This window comes from Canis aureus, chromosome 15, assembly GCF_053574225.1.
Source record: "Canis aureus isolate CA01 chromosome 15, VMU_Caureus_v.1.0, whole genome shotgun sequence".
Taxonomy (NCBI): Eukaryota; Metazoa; Chordata; class Mammalia; order Carnivora; family Canidae; genus Canis; species Canis aureus.
Genome location: NC_135625.1, coordinates 52,170,188 through 52,187,176, shown reverse-complemented (window position 1 = coordinate 52,187,176; position 16,989 = coordinate 52,170,188). Strand labels below are relative to the sequence as shown.

Here is a 16,989-nt window from a genome sequence, read left to right as displayed (position 1 = left end):
AGCCTCAGAGGGACCGGCCCTGTGACAGATGCTCTGCAACATCTTCAGCCCCGAGGTGCCCAGGGCCTTGTATACCAACTGCCTGTGGCTGGATGCCTTTGGAGGCCCCTGCCCACTATGGGAGTCTAAGATTCTATGCCATTTGCCTAGAGTCTGGAAGTTGGTGGTTTTCAAAATGTAGCCTTGGACCAGCAGCATTGGCATCCCCTGGAACTTACTAGCAATGCAGATTCTCAGGCCCCAGATCAGAACTACTGGGACAGATACTCGAGGGTGGGACCCAAAAATCTGTTTTACAAGTCCTCCAGGGGAGTTAATCATTGAAAACCACTGAGATACCATCGCCTGTGTCTAGTCTTAGCAGGCAGTGCCTTTCTGGGGTGCCCCAGCCCTGCCCCCAGAGAGAGCACTGACCACCCTGCCTGCTGGGGACTCTGAGGTTGGGAGAGCCCCCCAGAGTCCCTTATTTTTCTTCTCAGAGTCTGGTCCACGGCCAGGACCCCAGCACTCTCCACCCAGCCCAGGGAGGTGAGTGGGGACCTGAGGCCCAGCACATGGGGTGTAGGGCATGGGGAGTCCCTGCCCCAGGGCCTCTGCAGCCATGTTCCCTCACCCTGCAATCCTCCATCTCTTCACTCCTGCAGCCAGCACTGCCTTCCTATGCGTCCCTGGTCTGCTCTTGCGGTTGGCCTCAGCCTGTGAGCCTCCTGGGGTCCAGCCCGGTTCTGGCTGCCAGAGGGGCAGAGACGCACAGGGCAGATGCCTGGCCTGGAGGAGTCTGGGAGACAAGAGAGGTCTTCGGCCTGGGTAGTGGCACCAGGGCATGAGGCACTCAGAGCTGGGAAGAGCCCTACTTGTCCCTGGGGTCCCCAGAGTTCTGGAAAAGGACGGAAGGATGAGGGGGTTGTATAATGTGGAGATGAGAGGTAGGCATTTCCTCTGGAGAAGAGCCTGGTCAGGAACCCAGCAGGGAGAGTGATCGCAACACTGAGGCCCACCGGTGTGGATGCTGGGGGAAGATGGGGGTTTGAGGGGCAAGAGCCGAAGCAGGATCCTGAGTGGGGCAGTGAGAATGACCCCTGAACTCCCAGGACCAGGGGGGGTCCAGCCTGGAGGTGTGTGGGGGAGTAAGGCTCTGCTCTCAGCTCTACCCTGCACTTTGGGGACAGGAGAGGGGCCATGGGCCCCAGGTGCTTCCCAGTGGGAATGAGACGTGGATGCCTAGTCGCCAGGCAGAGCTGCCTTAGGGCCCAGGCTGAGCCCTCTCCATCCACAGGGTCTGACAGAGGCTGAAGGCTGGCATCCCTGGCAAGGGTCACCCATACCCCCCACAGGTATGTGCACAAACTCCAGGCCCCTCGTCCCCAGCCCCCAGGGCAAGGGACCTTACATCTCAGTAGTCAGTTTCCTGGCCCCTGGCGTCCCTCACTGGAGTAGGGTTGCCTCCAGAGGGAAGACCTGGTCACCACGCCTTGGCCAAATCCTGCCCCTGCTCGCCCTCCCAGATTCCAGGGTTGGATGCCCCAGGCTGGCTCCCAGGGTTGAGCCTGTGCCCTGCTGTATGGCTGCTGTCCCCAGGCCCCTGGCCAGAACAGGTCTCCCTGGGGCTGTGGAATGCTGCCTGGCCCCACTGCTCCCTCATGAAGGCAGCTGGGCACCCCTTTCTGAAGGGTCTCTAAGTGGGCACAGGGAGGTTGGGGTCACCAAATTAGCATGTTCCTAAACTGTCCAAGGAAGGAGCTCCCTGCTGGTTACATACCAGCCTTCCTGAGCTGTCACCTGGGCGTGAGCCCAAGGCCAGTTGTCTCACAGCAAGGCAAGGAAGGGGTGGGCTGTCATGGCAGTCAGCTGTGTCCTGGAGCTGGTCTCCTCCCTTGGGAGACGTTGGGTTTGCCTCACCACCTGCCCAGTCTCCATTTTTCCATCTGTAAGACCAAGAGGTCTTATAGACAACATGCACAGCCCTTTCTGGTAAGCTCCAGCGGAAGCCGTCCAGGAGCCTGGTTGGCCCATGTTTCTGTGTCTTTTGTGAAAAGCAGATGAAGCAACTTGTACCATTGCTTGAGTCTGTAACACGCAGACTATGTGATGAATTCTAATGTCATCCTAAATCTGCTTCTAGAAAAATGACTGTCTTTTAACACTAATCTCTTGTTTCAAACCCCTTTCTGCTGTAGCTTCCAGGGTGTCATTGGGTACAGGGCCTTCAACATTGTCCTGTCACTTTTACTTGGAAGCTGCCATGTGTGTGTCCTTGAGAGGAGGGTACATCTCTCAGCTCAAAACAAAAGCTCATAACAAAACAAAACAAAAAAAACAAAACCAAAACTAAGCTCTTTTTTACTTTCATGGAAAACCCTCTTGTGTTCCTTGGACCAAATCCCACTTCATTTGTGGTCTGAAGGCCCTCAGAAGGTAGGGTGTGGTCTGGTCTTACCCTGCACCACCCCCAGCCCAGCCCGGAGACCCTTGGGAGAACCTGTTGTCTGCTTCATCTCATGGAAGGGGAGTGGGCGGGTCTCACCCCTCTCCCTCCTGCACCCACAGAGAAAGGGCCAGTGACTCAGGTCCCAGGCTCTGAGGCTCCTCGCTTGAGTCCTAGGGAATCTGTGCAGACCAGGACCACACCCTCCCCAACCCAGCCTGAGGCCACATCCCCAGGACCAGGAATGGCAGCCGTGACAGTGCTTCCCAAGTACCCAGAGACTCCAGGGGCCCCTGCTGGTAAGATTCTGTGATCTTCTACCCACTAAGTCCACACATCCCAACAACGTCCCTGTTGGAGAGACAGAGGCCCCAGGAGGCTAGCCACTTTGCTCAAGATCACACGGCACGAGGGCAGGGTTTTGGGAGGACCTAGGGCCAAGCCTCCTGATGCAGGAAGTGGAGGCACAACAACTGTCAGGAGGAGGGAGGTGGGGGGCTGAGGGACGGAAGGCGTGGTGGGCAGGTGTCCCATCAGCTGGCTGCAGTGGCACCCACAGGCCAGAGTGTCACCCTGGAGCCCTTCCCGCCAGTGTGGTGCAGCCCAGGCCAGGTGCCCTGTGAGGTGCTGGGCTGCGTGGAGCAGCAGCAGGTGTGCGATGGGAGGGAGGACTGTCTGGATGGCTCTGACGAGAAGCACTGTGGTGAGCAGGGGCCCTTGGGGAGGGTTTGAAGTCACAGGGGTGGCAGTGGCAGGAGGGCTTTAGATTTGGGGAAGTCTCTGCCCCCTGTTCCTAGCTCCTATGGGAAGGAACCGTGAGAGGCTGGAGGGGAGCAGAGAGTAGAAAGAGTGGGTAAGAGCCAGGAGTGTGTGTGTCTTTGCAGATGGACAAGAGGGCAGGAGGGATAGGTCTTAGGTCCTAGCCTGTTTCACAAACCCTGTCTGATCTTTGAGGAGATTCATCCATTAATCCAACCATCTATCCATCCATCTGTCCATCCATCCATCCACTCACCCATCCATCAGCCAGCCAGCCTTCCAACATACATTCAGCCACCCTATCCGTCGTTCTTCATCCATCCATCCATCCATCCATGATCCATCCATCCATCTATCCAACATGCATGGGAAGCTTCAGGAGGAAACAGAGGCAGGACCTCTGGTCAACAAGCTGTTCTGCTCGTGGTCTGAGGCAGAAGGGGCTCAGTCTATCAGCCGGTCAGGAATCACTTACGTGGCTCCCTTCCCCCGACCTCGCGGGCAGTGGGCCCTGTGCCCTTCACGGTGCCCACCACGGCCCTACCCGGGCTGCCGGCCTCGCGAGCCCTCTGCTCCCTGAGCCAGCTGAGCTGTGGTAGTGGTGAGTGCCTGCCGGCTGAGCGGCGCTGTGACCTGCGGCCCGACTGCCAGGACGGCTCTGACGAGGATGGCTGTGGTAGGTCCCTGGCAGGGACGCCTCTGAGGGCCCCGCTCCTGCGTGAGCCCCGCTCTGAGTCTTGCACACCTGTCCCCTTGCAGTGGACTGCAGGCTGGCACCCTGGTCTGCCTGGAGCAGCTGCAGCCGCACCTGCGGGCCGGGCCTCGCCTCCCAGCGCCGGGACGTGTTGCGGCCTTCCCTGCCCGGGGGCAGCTGCCCATCCGACAGGCTCCGCAGCCAGCCCTGCTTCGTGCAGGCCTGCCCAGGTAACCGGCTCCCTGGCCTCCTCCCCTGGGTGGGACACCTGCGGTGGGCTCCCATCCAGACCCATACCGGGGAGGACAGCCTTGATCTCTTGGGGACCCCAGGGTCCAAGCTCCTATCCGGGACTCTAGGAGAACAGCCCCTTCCGATGTCACAGCCTTGTACCTCCAGAGGGCTAATCAGGGAGCCTGCCCCTGGCCCTGCCCTCTTCCTGCCCGAGTGGCCCTGGATGGGTCTCTGACTTCCTCAGTGTGGGAACTAGAGCCCAGAGGCGGTCCCACTTCAGAGTGAGGGTGTTACCAGGCTGTGCCCAAGGCCTCGTAGACCTTTCGTTCTGTAGATCTGAGGGAACAGTCCCCACCTTGCCTCTGCATTGCAGAGCGGGGCACTGGGGTCTCTGGAACCCCCACCCCTGGCCTCCTAACCTGGTTTGTGTCTGCTGCCACCAGGAGACGCTCTGCTCCAGGACTCCCACATCCCAGCCCCTTCCAGGGACCAGAGCCTTATCCTGGGAGGCACCTGGAGGTCTTTACTCAGATCCCCCCACCTAGCGGAGGTTTCCTAGTGGAGAGGAAGCTGTGGTGCTGCCCTAGGCCACCTAGCTGGCCACTGTCCAGGTCCTCTCTGCTCAGCCTGGCTTTCTCCTGCACAGTCTGTGTCTCCTCGGGCTGCCCTGCTCCACCTCCATTCTTTCTTCCCACACAGTGGCTGGGGCGTGGGCTGTGTGGGGGCCCTGGGGGCCCTGCAGTGTCTCCTGTGGGGGTGGCCATCGGAGTCGCCAGAGGAACTGTGTGGACCCCCCGCCCAAGAATGGTGGTGCTCCCTGCCCTGGGGCCTCCCAGGAGGGAGCACCCTGCAGCTTGCAGCCCTGCACAGGTGACACAGGTGAGGGAGCTGGGCCCTGCAGGGGCATCCAAAGATGGGGCCCCGTGGGGGTGGGGCTATGGGGAAGGTCACTGGGCCTCCTGTACCCACCCTGCCTAAGTGCCCATCTCCCGCCAGACTGTGGGCTGGGCCGTGTGCATATTAGTGCTGAGCTGTGCCAGAAGGGGCTTGTGCCACCGTGTCCACCCTCCTGCATGGATCCTGAGGCCAACCGAAGCTGCAGCGGGCACTGTCTGGAGGGTGAGGCACACCCAGCAAGCAGGAGTGAGGCGGGCGGAGCCCTCAGGGGTAGCGTGGGATGCTTGCTGGCTCTCAGTCTCCAGCCTCCCCTCCCACTGCCCCCCACTTGGGGCTGAGTGTCCTCCTGCCTGTACCCTAGGATGCCGCTGCCCCCCTGGGCTCCTCCTCCACGATGCTCGCTGCCTGCCCCTCTCTGAGTGCCCTTGCCTCGTGGGTGAAGAGCTGAAGCAGCCAGGGGTGCCCTTCCTCCTGGACAACTGCAGCCGCTGGTGAGGATGTCTGCTCTGGTGGGGAAGGCCTAGGTCAGGGGACCGGCCCCTCCCCACCCCCCTTCCCAGTCCTGACCTCCTCTGCCTCCCTCTCCCTTGCAGCCTGTGTGAGAAGGGGGCCCTGCTGTGTGAACCAGGGGACTGTCCCGTGCCCTGCGGCTGGTCAGCCTGGTCTTCCTGGGGTCCCTGTGACCGCTCCTGTGGCTCTGGAGTGAGGGCCAGGTTCAGGTGTGCGGGGTGGAGCCATTGGTGGGGGCAGGGGGAGGAGTATGAGAGAATGAAGGGAAGGGGTCATGGAGGGACGGTGGTGGCTGGAGGACCCTCGAACAAAGAAGACAGGAGTGAGGGCAGGATGAGGACAGTGGGTGCTCAGGCTGCGTCTCCCCGCAGATCCCCTTCCAACCCACCGGCTGCTTCCGGGGGTGCCCCGTGTGAAGGCAACAGTCAGGAGCTGCAGGCCTGCCATGTGGAGTGCGGGACAGGTATGGTCAGGAGCCAGGATCGGACCCAGGATGCGAGGGCCTGCTACCCACCCCTCAAGCACCCCATGCCTGCCTCCCTCCTACTAAGTCCTGCCCTAGGAATACAGCGTGACCGACCCCGCTGCATGGTGGTCAGGGCGGCCTTCCAGTCCAAGAGGCCCTGGAAGTAGCCTTGACACATGAGGCTTGGTCGGGGACAAGACAGAGGATGGGGCCTGGGCAGCATCCTCTCCCCATGTAACCTGCCCGCGTGCCAAGAGCAGGCTGGTCTTGCGGGAACAGGGTGTCTGAGAGCAGGGGTGAAGCTGGTCCTGTTGGCCGAGTGTGTGAGGCTGGGGTAGCCAATCAGGAGGACACAGACGCCACACGAAGGAGCCCAGAGCGTTTCCCTCTCCCACTACCTGGGGTCCCCTCTGGCAGAGCAGGTGCAGCAGAGACTGCAAAGCAGGCAGGTGGGGCAGAGGCAAGAATAGGAGTCAGGGGCGCAGGCGTGGCTCCATGGGGTCTGGGCCAGGCTTTTACAGCAGGGAAGGGAAGAAGGGGGCAGTGGGCCCTGACAGGTGTCTAATTGACAGTGTCTGTGGGGGCTTGGGTTCCCAGCATTGAAGCTGAATGAAGGACAGGTGTTTAGAAGACTCTGGAAGAGTTGATCTGGGGGAAAATGTGAGGGTGGGTAGTGGACATGAGGTGCCAGCCGGGCCCATAGATAGAGGTGTGGCCTGAGCTGGAGCTTGGCTGAACAGGAGGCTGTGCTTTGAGAGTGAGATCCGGGCTGAGTGGTGGGGGTCCCAAAGGGGCAGAGGCCATGTCTGAACCCAGAGAGGCACTCCCCATCTTTACAAGTCCATCTTAGACCCGGCCCAGTCTCCCAAGTCTCTCAGCCCTGCAAGGACTCCTGTGCAGGACCCCTGTGCCCTCTTCCCCTCCAGAGGTGCTGGGCTGGACCCCCTGGGCGCCCTGGTCCTCCTGTTCCCGGAGCTGCCTTATCCTTGGAGGAGGCCCCGGTTGGCGCAGTCGTTTCCGGCTCTGCCCCAGCCCCGGGGACACATCCTGCCCAGGAGAGGCCACCCAGGAGGAGCCCTGTAGCCCCCCTATGTGCCCAGGTATGCCCCCCCTCTGTCCCTGGGGTGGGTTGATCACTGGGGTGGGATGAAGAGCGAGGGGAAGAATGACCCCTTGGGCAGATTCTGAACACCTGGGACGGGAGGGGGCAGAGGGACTAGAGCAGACCTGTTGTCCCAGAGTTTCTCCTCCAGCCCCACCCTGGGATTAACAGGGTGGGCCTAGTCTGCAGGGGTGCTTGGGACAATCCTAGCTGAAGCTACAATTGAGATTCTGCACACAGCCCCGGCCCTCCCGTGCCCTATCCCCTGCCCACATCTTTGCTCGCTTGCATGGTGATAGACTTGGCTCTTCCCGACAGTGCCAAGCACCTGGGGTTTGTGGGCTCCCTGGTCCACTTGCTCAGCCCCCTGTGATGGAGGCATCCAGATACGTGGGCGCAGCTGCTCTGGGGACCCCGAGTGCCAGGGACCTCACAGCCAGACCAGGGATTGCAACACACAGCCCTGCACAGGTGCAACCTCCCCCAGCCCCTGCCCTTCTCTACCCAGCCACACCCAGCCAGCCCCTGGCCTTGACCTCTCTTCACCCCACCTTCTCACATCACTGACCTCTGGCTCCAGGACGGGCCCTATCCTGAGCTAAGAAACTGCGGAGCTCCTCTGGCTCCTGTGCCCTGAGGACCAGGCACGGGCTGCGGCCCAAGGCTCAGGCTCTTTGCTCCTCCCTGGCCAGTCTCCTTCCCAGGCATGTGGCTAAGGAAGTCAGACTAGCCTTCGGGCAGAACCACTCACTGCAGGAATTTCGAGAAGCAGAGCCAGCCCTTCTCTAGAAACCCCTGGCCCCGTGTCCCTCTCCTTTTTCCTTTGAGCCCTGCTCCTGGCCCAGTGACTGCTCTGCTTTCAAGGATATTTGTGTTGGGGCACCTGAGTGGTGCAGTCTGTTGAGCGTCCGACTCTTGACTTCAGGCCCAGATCTCATGGTCTTGGGATTGAGCTTTGATTCCTCTCCCGGTGTGCCTCCCACCTCCCCATCCCCCCCGCAATAGAAATAAATCATTTTTTAAAAAAAGGATATTTGTATTAAAGTCAGCCAAAGCTATGAATCTACCAGCAACCTCCCAGACACGAGAGCAAGCCTACGGGGGGCTGGGGGTGGGTGGGTCGTGGAGAGCGAGAGGGGCTTCCTCTGGCTTCTCACTCCTGCTCCCCCCACCCCGGTCACCTGCCTGCAACTTCCCCTCACCCCTCCATCTCCTGACCCTTTTCTGCCCATGCTGAGACCTGCTCTGTCTTCTTGTCCAGCTCAATGCCCGGGGGACATGGTGTTCCGCTCAGCAGAGCAATGCCAGCAGGACGGGGGCCCCTGCCTTCAGCTGTGCCTGGCTCAGGCCCCGGGGGTAGAGTGCACCAGCTTCTGTGCCCCTGGCTGCACCTGCCCCCCTGGCCTCTTCCTGCACAATGCCAGCTGCTTGCCCCGTAGCCGGTGTCCCTGCCAGCTGCATGGGAGGCTCTACCCACTGGGAGCAGTGGCTCTGCTGGACTCCTGCAACAACTGGTAGGCCTCCGACCCCCAGTGAGGGGTGGGGGGCATGGGGGGGTTGCTTGGTGGCTCCAGGGGTGGATAGGCCTGGACACACACACCGGGGGTCAAGCTGGTGCCAGGCCTGGGCCCCAGGGATACCAAGGCGGGTGAGACACCTGGCTGGGCATCTGTGGGGAGTCTCAGGCTCAGACAAGGGAGTTGATTTGGGAAGGGAGTAGGGGCTGGAGAGGGTCCTCTAGCCTCCCCTTCCAGTCACCTCCACTTCCCTTTCCTGGGTGTACTTCCTACCTGGGATCCACTTGATTTCTGCTCAAAGATCTCCCGGCTCCACGCTGACCCCGTGCCCTGCCAGCAGGGGACGCACTCCCCCATTCTTTCCGCATTTTCTGTTTTCCTTTTCTTACGTTTAAATTCATTTTCTCCATCTTTCCTACTCCTCTTCCTTTTTCTTCCCCATCCCCTGCCCCCCCACCCATGATCCCCTTCGGCTTCCTCTCCCCCACCGCTTCCTCTTTGGCTTTTTCTTTCTTACATTCTTTTTCTGGAAATTCCCTGTGTTTGAGCAGTGGGCTTTAAAACGTTGATTAGAGGGGCACGTGGGTGGCTCAGTGGTTGAGACTTAGGCTCAGTTTGTGATCCCGGGGTACTGGGATTGAGTCCTACATTGGGCTCCCCAAGGAGCCTGCTTCTCCCTCTGCCTATGTCTCTGCCTCTTTCTGTGTCTTTCATGAATAAGATCTTTAAAAATATATAAATAAAATAAATAAAAAAATAAAACATTGATTAGAGAAAAGTAAAAGGAAAGAAAAGTTCATACTTCTTCTTCCCAAAGATTCATGCTAGGGTCTACTCTTTCTAAATCGCTTCTTCCTGGCTCTGCGAGCTGTTCAGAGTCCTTTCCAAACTGTAACAAATGCAAACAGAATGCAAGTTAGGTAAAGGTGACTCTCTGATCAAAGTGAGAGACAAATGACAGCGCTGTGCCTGGGGCCTTGGGTAGTTTACTGGGTGGGACTGGGTGAGAGGGCCTGGACGAGAATCCTCAGCCGCCTCATGAAGTTCAAGGGAAACACGGGGCAACTGGACATGGTGGTGCCTGCCGCTTCCCCCTGGGGACAGGTGCGTTGAGCTGCACAAGGCAGGGCCTGATTGTGGCCACAACGGGTCCTCTCTCTGCAGCACCTGTGTGTCTGGTGAGATGGTGTGCACCTCGGAGCCCTGCCCAGGTACCCTTGATGCCCAGGAATCTGCAGTGGTGGGTCCTCGGGGACCACAGAGGCTGCTGGTCCCTTCAGATCAACCCCTGGGCTGTGGATGGTGCCCCAGGGAAGTTGGGGACTGGGGATGACCTGACCTGGCTTCACACCTACTCTGCCCCTCCCCATACCCACCCTGGCAGTGGCCTGTGGCTGGAGCCCCTGGACCCCATGGAGTCTCTGCAGCCGCAGTTGCGACGTGGGCATTCGGCGGCGCTTCCGGGCAGGCACTGCGCCTCCAGCTTCCTTTGGGGGTGCTGCATGCCAGGGCCCCAACATGGAGGCCGAATTCTGCAGCCTGCGGCCGTGTCGGGGTAAGAGCTGGGACTGAGGCCCTCAGAACCCTCCAGAGAGGAGGCAGGAACATCCCCAGTCACTTCCCCATACCCCCAAAAGATGCTAGGAAGTGTCCCCAGAGAGCCCCAAAACCCTTCCCTAAGGGGTCCTCTGTGGAGGCCAGCCCTGCTCCAGGCAGAGGAGTGAGGCCTCCCGAGGTGGGCTGTAATGCTGCAGGTGTGAGAAGGGAGGGGTGCCCTAGGGTGTCGGCGGGGGGGGGGGGGGGGGCGGCTGTTGATGCTGAAGGTGTGAGAAGGGAGGGGCACACTAAGGTGTTTGGTTGGGGGGGCATGATGCTGCAGATGTAAGAAGGGGGCACCTTAAAGTGTCTGGGTGGAGCAGGGCCATGATGCTGCAGATGTGGGAAGGGAGGGGCACCCTAGGGTGTCTGGGTGGATGGGGGGCCGTGATGCTGCAGGTGTGAGAAGGGGGGACGCCCTAGGGGGTCTGGGTGGAAGGGAGGACAGGGGTGAATGTGGGAGGCAAGACCCACAGTGACCTGGCTGCCACCCCAGGTCTTGGTGGGGAGTGGGGCCCCTGGTCTCCGTGCTCTGTGCCCTGCGGCAGTGGCTACCGGAACCGCACCCGAGGCGGTGGCCTGCCTGGCCTTCTAGACTTCTCCAGCTGTGGGCTGCAGCCCTGTGCAGGTGAGGGCGGCACCCACCTCCTCCACTGCGCCTCGGCCCTCAGGAATCATCCCACCCTATTAACCCCTCCCTGTCACCCCAGGTACCCCTCTGAGTTCCCATGCAGCCCTGTGACCTCCCTGGCCCCACCTAGAGCCAGTGCCTCTCCTGGGTTGGGAGCCCCGGGAAGAGTCAAATGTGCTGGGGCTGGGCTACCAATTTCTGTGTTCCCAGGACCCGTGCCTGGCATGTGTCCCGGGGACAAGCGGTGGCTGGACTGTGCCCAGGGTCCTGCCTCCTGTGCAGAGCTCAGTGCACCTCCAGGGATTAACCAGACCTGCCACCCCGGCTGCTACTGCCCATCCGGGACACTCCTGCTGGTGAGCTGACTTCCTTAGGACCCAGGCAGGGGCAGAATCAAGGATACAGGGCTTCAGGGTTGAAAGGAAAAGCACTGAACTCAGGGGTCACAGCTCAGCTCTGCCAGCAGCCGGCAGGTGACCCTGAGTGAGTCACATTCATGCCTCCATGAGGCTTTCTTGCCATTTGTGAAATAGTGATAGGTCTAGAAGATCGTTATGATTCATGCCTACTTGAGCTGCTCTCTTCTCTTACGTTATCATTATTTATTGAGTGCCTTGCTCACTTAGTTTTAGAGGGGCTATGCCATAGGGAAAAAGCAGACTCTGCCCTCGAGAAGCCTCTAGTCTGGGGAAATCAGACCCAGAGCACCTCGAATGAGGATAGAACCATTCTTACACAGGAAGTGAGCTTTGCATATTGTGGAGCTCGGGATGCAGACTGGCGGGGGCTGGGTTGGTGGCAGTGGGCTTCCTGGAGGAGGTGATCCTGATGAGACTGTCAGAGACTTCAGAGTGTGGAGAGCAGCTGTGGGAAGGCAGTGGGAAGGCAGTGGGAACCAGGTTGGGAAATGAGGCGGGCGCCATGAAATCTGGACCAAAGCTCAGGGGGCGGTGGGGAGGGTTTACAGAGGAGCTGTTGAAGCCCAGGGCGTGGGCAAGGGGCCAGACTCCAGGGGGGTCTGGGTTCAAATTAGACTCTTCTCCTAGGAGCTCTGTGACCTGGGGCTGCATAGTCTTGTGCCTCAGTTTCTTCCTTTGTCAAATTGGGGTAATAATGTACTTAGCCATCGGAGTCTGTAAAATGCTGACGTGTCTCCCAGGGCCCGGCTCACACCTCAGTACATTTGATCTTTGAATCATGTGCTGATGGATGGCAATTTTTTAAAATTTGGGACACTAGCAACTTTTGTCCAAACTCCTTGTGTGTATAATTCACCAGTTTAAATTTCCTTGATGAAAATGTGGCATTTTTTTTAAAACATCATTGCTATATGAATTGCTCGTTTTGTATTTTGTTGGCTGATTTTGTGGGCATTTGACAGTTCAGTTTCCTGTCCTGCAATTGGAGATGGTCTTTTGCTCCAGAAATAGGGATCCCTGCCCCTCCTGTAACCGCTGGCATGGATTTCCCCATGAGCGGCCATGGGAGCAGATGGGCTGTTTGCGGAAGGAGCATGGGTGGGGTTCGAGGGTGGGAGCCTGAGAAAGGGTGCTGGGTTCTGACGGTGGGGAACAGGCTGGGCCAGACCCACCTGGAAGCCAGAAGATGATGGAAGGTTTTTGGTTCCAGAACAACATATGTGTGCCCTCCCAGGACTGCCCCTGTGCCCACGGTGGGCGCCTTTATCCCCCAGGCAGTGTGGTGCTTCGTCTGTGTGAGAACTGGTAAGGACCCCCCACCCATGGCCGTGACCTGAGAGCACCCTGCCATCTCCCCACGCAGCACCAGGGGGCTGTGGAGACCCCCCTGCCCCCTTGGGCACAGCTGTCCAGCTCCCCGAGGCCCTTGCCCACGCCCTCCGTGCCCATCTTTTCTCTCCCCACCTGTCTTGGTCTGTAGTGTGTCGCAACAACACAACAGACCTGAGGCTGGTGTTCTCACACATCAGGAGACTAGAAATCAAGGCTCGAAGTGTCAGCGGGGTGGTTCCTCCTCAGGGCTGCCAGGCAGAGTCTGCTCCAGGCCTTTCTCTTGTGTGGCTGCTGGTGATCCTTGGGGTTCTGGGCTGTGGCTGCATCCCTGCGATGTGCCTCCACGTGGCCACCTTCTTGTGTCTCCATGTTGTTCCTCTCTGTGCCGGGTCCATGTTTCCCTTTGTATAAGGACACCAGTCATATTGGACCAGGGCCACCCTGACACCCTCACTGTGACTTGATCACCTCTGTAAAGACCTTGCCTCCAAATAAGGTCACATCCTGAATCCTGAGTGTTCAGGCTTCAGCCTGTGACAGCACCCTGACCTCTGCTGCTTTCTTCCAGCTCCTGTGTTTCTGGGCTTATCACCAACTGCACCTCCTGGCCCTGTGAGGAAGGTGAGAAGGGGGCCCCATACCCGGCTCCCTACCAGGGGAGGAAAGCACCTGGGCAGAGCAGGGGGGAAGGGAGGAGGGTGCTCTGCCCAGGCCAGAACCTCTGGCCTGTGCTCACTCCATCCTCGCTCTGCCTTTCCCTCCTGTGTACCCCAGGTCAGCCCCTGTGGTCACCCTGGACCCCATGGAGCGAGTGCTCTGCCTCCTGTGGCCCTGCCAGACGCCACCGGCACCGCTTCTGCACCAGGCCCCCCACCACGGAACTGACCCTCAAGGCGCCGCTATCTCCACCAAACCTGCCTACACCTCTGTGCCCAGGCCCCGACGCTGAGGAGGAGCCCTGCCTCCTGCCAGGGTGTGACCGTGAGTCCTCCGGTGCCCAAGACAGTGCATTCCACAGTCCATGGATGCCCGCTGCCTTGCCCCAGCTGGCCCCCAGCCCCCGCAAGACCCGCTGCCCCCTACAACTGCTTCCTTTCCTTTGCTGTCACGCCAGGAGCTGGGGGCTGGGGTCCTTGGGGGCCCTGGTCCAGCTGTAGCCGGAGCTGTGGGGGAGGCCTGCGGAGCCGGATGCGAGCCTGTGACCAGCCCCCTCCCCAGGGCCTGGGGGACTTTTGCGAGGGGCCTCAGGCCCAGGGAGAGGCCTGCCAGGCTCTGCCGTGCCCAGGTACCTGCCAGGAGCGAGGGGACGGGGGTCAAGGAGCACGACAGAGAGACAGGCCAGAGAGGGCCATGCACACAGCTCTCAGCCCATCCCGTCCCCTTCACCAGTGACCAACTGCACTGCCATTCAGGGGGCAGAGTACAGCCCCTGTGGCCCTGCCTGTCCTCGCTCCTGTGACGACCTCGTGGTGAGTCTGGCTCCCTCAGAATGAATGCCCTCCAGTGGCCCTGAGGGTCACTTTGCCGGAGGGCAGGGTATGGCTTTGGGTCACGACCCCTTTGGGCCTGAGGCAGCATAGCACTTGTAGGGAGGGGTGGGGTAGTGCGGCCCTGGGCTGGCTTCCCTTTGTTCTGGAGTGAACTTCACCCAGCAATCTTGCGTTCATCACATCAAGCCTTTCTGAATGCAAAGACTGTATTACAAAAATAGCATAAACACGTGCGAATGGGGGAATGAGCCCATGATGTCATCTGAAACACTACGAGCATTACGGTGTGTGGATCATGACTCTGAAGGTACATGTGTGTGCACGCATGTATGCATCCATGCCCTGGTGGGTGTGACTTCACAGAACACCTGCCCAGGATGCTGGAGAGGGACAGAGGCAAGATACAAGGGGCCCCTGAGCACGGAGCCTACAGTGCGGGGAGGAAGCTGACCTGGATCGGGGATGCTCAAGGGATGGTGCCCTGAGGTCTGCTGCGGGGGTCTAAGAGGGGTCAGGGTGAGCAAGGAGGAAGAAGGGCCAATACCTGGCTCCTGGCTCCCCCAAGGGACCCCAGCACCTTCCCAGGTGACCCCCTGCCCAAGCCAGCTTTCTGTTGCCATGCTTCCTACGTTCCAGGGAGGTCAGGGATGCCTTGGTTCCCAGGCACTGACCAGGTCCCCCATTGAACCTTCCACAGGGTTCACATTTGGAGGACACCCTCCTTACCCCCTTACCCTCGCCCAGGGCAGACCTTCTCAGGCTCTTGTCTCCTCTCCCCACTCCTCCCCTCGGGAGGGGACGAGCAGATACTGTATTTGGACAGAATGACTGTGAGCTACCTCCTCCTTCACTTCATCGTTCCCATGGGGCTCTGCGCTGACTCCCCAGTGCACCCCTCCCTGCCCCCTCTGCCCTGTTTTCTGCTCACCCGAGCCCTCCCTTGCTGCCTCCCCACCCCCAGCACTGCGAGTGGCACTGCCAGCCAGGCTGCTACTGCCCTCCAGGCCAGGTGCTGAGTGCCGATGGGGCCTTCTGCGTGCAGCGCAGCCACTGTGGCTGCTTGGACCTGCTGAGCGGGGAGCGGCACCAGCCAGGGGCTCGGCTGCCCAGGCCCGATGGCTGCAACTATTGGTGAGCAGAAAGAGGTGCCAGGGTGAGGGCAGGGGGCACCTGAGCTCTCCTGAGTCTCAGCCAATGCAGGTTAGATTCCCATGATCCCTGAGAAGATGCAGGCAGGGACTCTCACCCCTGTCTAATAGGTGGGGAAACTGAGGCTCTCTGGGAGACATGGCAGGCTGGGGCTGGGTGTGTGCTTGGAGTGGATGGAGGGGTGATAAGCATGGTGTTTCTGCTCACCGTCTGGCCCCAGCCAGCAGCAGACTACCTATGGTCATCCCCCAGTAGGACACATCAGCCAGCGACCAGCAGGGAGCCACAGGACACCTAGAGGCCCCTGAATAGGACAGGGAGCAGGGTCTGGAGGCCCAGGAGAATGGAGAGGTAGCATCTGATCCCCTGAAGGGGAGGAGGGGGTATAGGGGGAAGGGAATAAGCAGGTTAGGAGGGGTACATGTGGAGGGCACGGGCAGGGCTGAGACGCTGCCCTCCTTCCTGTCCTGCATGCCCTGCCTAGCACCTGCTCAGAGGGGAGGCTGAACTGCACAGACCTGCCTTGCCCAGGTACGTATGTCCCAGCTCAGAGGAAGTGAGGAAAAGTGGCCAGCATCACTGAGAGGGCTGGGACCAGGGAGGAGATGCCTGTGCCCCAGTGCCCTTCCACCACTGTCCCCTTCAGTGCCTGGTGGCTGGTGTCCATGGTCGGAGTGGACAGCGTGCTCCCAGCCCTGCAGGAGCCAGACGAGGACTCGCTCCAGGGTCTGCACCTGCCCTACTCCTCAGCACGGGGGCACCCCATGCCCCGGGAAAGCAGGGGAGGCAGGGGCCCAGCATCAGAAAGAGGCCTGCCCCAGCTCCCCCGACTGCCCAGGTGAGATGCCCCCACTAGTCTGCTCAAATCTCAATAGGCCAGGCACCTCCCAGGCCTCCTAGGGCAGATGGTTCTGTCTTCCTGGCACAGTGGATGGAGCCTGGAGCCCCTGGGGACTGTGGTCTCCCTGTGACCCGTGCCTGGGGCAGTCCCATCGGAGCCGGGCGTGTGTCTGGCCCCCAACCCCGGAGGGAGGCAGGCCCTGCCCTGGGAGCTACAGGCAGAGTCGCCCTTGCCAGGACAATGCCACACAATGCACAGGTGAGGGTTTCTGCAGAGATCTGGGAGGGTCCCCTTATAAGGCTAGGGAGACACTGCCTCTGACCTTTGACCCCAGCATACACTGGCATGTCACTTTCTTTGAGGAACAGTCCTTAGATCATTCACCCCGTAATCCTGGGGCAGGGTGGAAGGTCAGAGCAGGTGGGTGGCAGGGGTAGGGGTGGGGGATGTGGCAGGAGGGCTTGTCACCTGTGTGCTGGGATCCTTCAGGATGGGCCCCTGCTCATCACCCTCTCTGCTTCCCTCCTGCCACAGACTGCGGGGGTGGCCAGGGTCTTCTCCCCTGTGGGTGGCCCTGTCCCCGCTCCTGCCAGGACCTGTCTCCTGCGAGTGTGTGCCAGCCGGGCTTGACGGGTTGCCAGCCCAGCTGTGGGTGCCCCCCTGGCCAGCTGTCCCAGGATGGCATTTGTGTGCCTCCTGCCCACTGCCGCTGCCAGTACCAGCCTGGAACCATGGGTCAGTGCTTCCCTTTGCCCTCTCCCAGTGACCCCCAAGCACAGCAGTGCCCTCCTGCCTGGCCTCTACCCCTCTGCCCCCCAGAGGCCCAGCCTGGAGCTATAGGATGGGAACGGACCACCTGTCCTCTCCAACGCTCCTGGAGTTAGTCTCCCATGCGTCCCACAGCATTCCTGGCCTGCTCCGGGTTGG

At 60.3% G+C, this 16,989-nt stretch overlaps 1 protein-coding gene across 1 annotated transcript in view; it reads left to right on the top strand.

Annotated features, from left to right (window-relative positions):
* The window catches only part of LOC144284170 (SCO-spondin-like), a 51,840-nt gene that overhangs the window by 19,911 nt on the left and 14,940 nt on the right, over window positions 1-16,989 (top strand). The window contains exons 44-71 of the mRNA XM_077848497.1: window positions 480-528; window positions 1,277-1,334; window positions 2,548-2,724; window positions 2,985-3,128; window positions 3,690-3,860; window positions 3,944-4,108; window positions 4,812-4,991; window positions 5,109-5,231; window positions 5,371-5,500; window positions 5,603-5,728; window positions 5,891-5,982; window positions 6,912-7,085; window positions 7,406-7,558; window positions 8,349-8,601; window positions 9,769-9,815; window positions 9,989-10,159; window positions 10,697-10,828; window positions 11,042-11,187; window positions 12,461-12,555; window positions 13,151-13,203; window positions 13,357-13,563; window positions 13,697-13,867; window positions 13,972-14,051; window positions 15,034-15,203; window positions 15,706-15,752; window positions 15,868-16,059; window positions 16,150-16,320; window positions 16,597-16,797. Coding sequence (XP_077704623.1) covers window positions 480-528; window positions 1,277-1,334; window positions 2,548-2,724; window positions 2,985-3,128; window positions 3,690-3,860; window positions 3,944-4,108; window positions 4,812-4,991; window positions 5,109-5,231; window positions 5,371-5,500; window positions 5,603-5,728; window positions 5,891-5,982; window positions 6,912-7,085; window positions 7,406-7,558; window positions 8,349-8,601; window positions 9,769-9,815; window positions 9,989-10,159; window positions 10,697-10,828; window positions 11,042-11,187; window positions 12,461-12,555; window positions 13,151-13,203; window positions 13,357-13,563; window positions 13,697-13,867; window positions 13,972-14,051; window positions 15,034-15,203; window positions 15,706-15,752; window positions 15,868-16,059; window positions 16,150-16,320; window positions 16,597-16,797 — 3,878 coding nt within the window. The remainder of the gene's footprint in view (window positions 1-479; window positions 529-1,276; window positions 1,335-2,547; window positions 2,725-2,984; window positions 3,129-3,689; window positions 3,861-3,943; window positions 4,109-4,811; window positions 4,992-5,108; window positions 5,232-5,370; window positions 5,501-5,602; window positions 5,729-5,890; window positions 5,983-6,911; window positions 7,086-7,405; window positions 7,559-8,348; window positions 8,602-9,768; window positions 9,816-9,988; window positions 10,160-10,696; window positions 10,829-11,041; window positions 11,188-12,460; window positions 12,556-13,150; window positions 13,204-13,356; window positions 13,564-13,696; window positions 13,868-13,971; window positions 14,052-15,033; window positions 15,204-15,705; window positions 15,753-15,867; window positions 16,060-16,149; window positions 16,321-16,596; window positions 16,798-16,989) is intronic.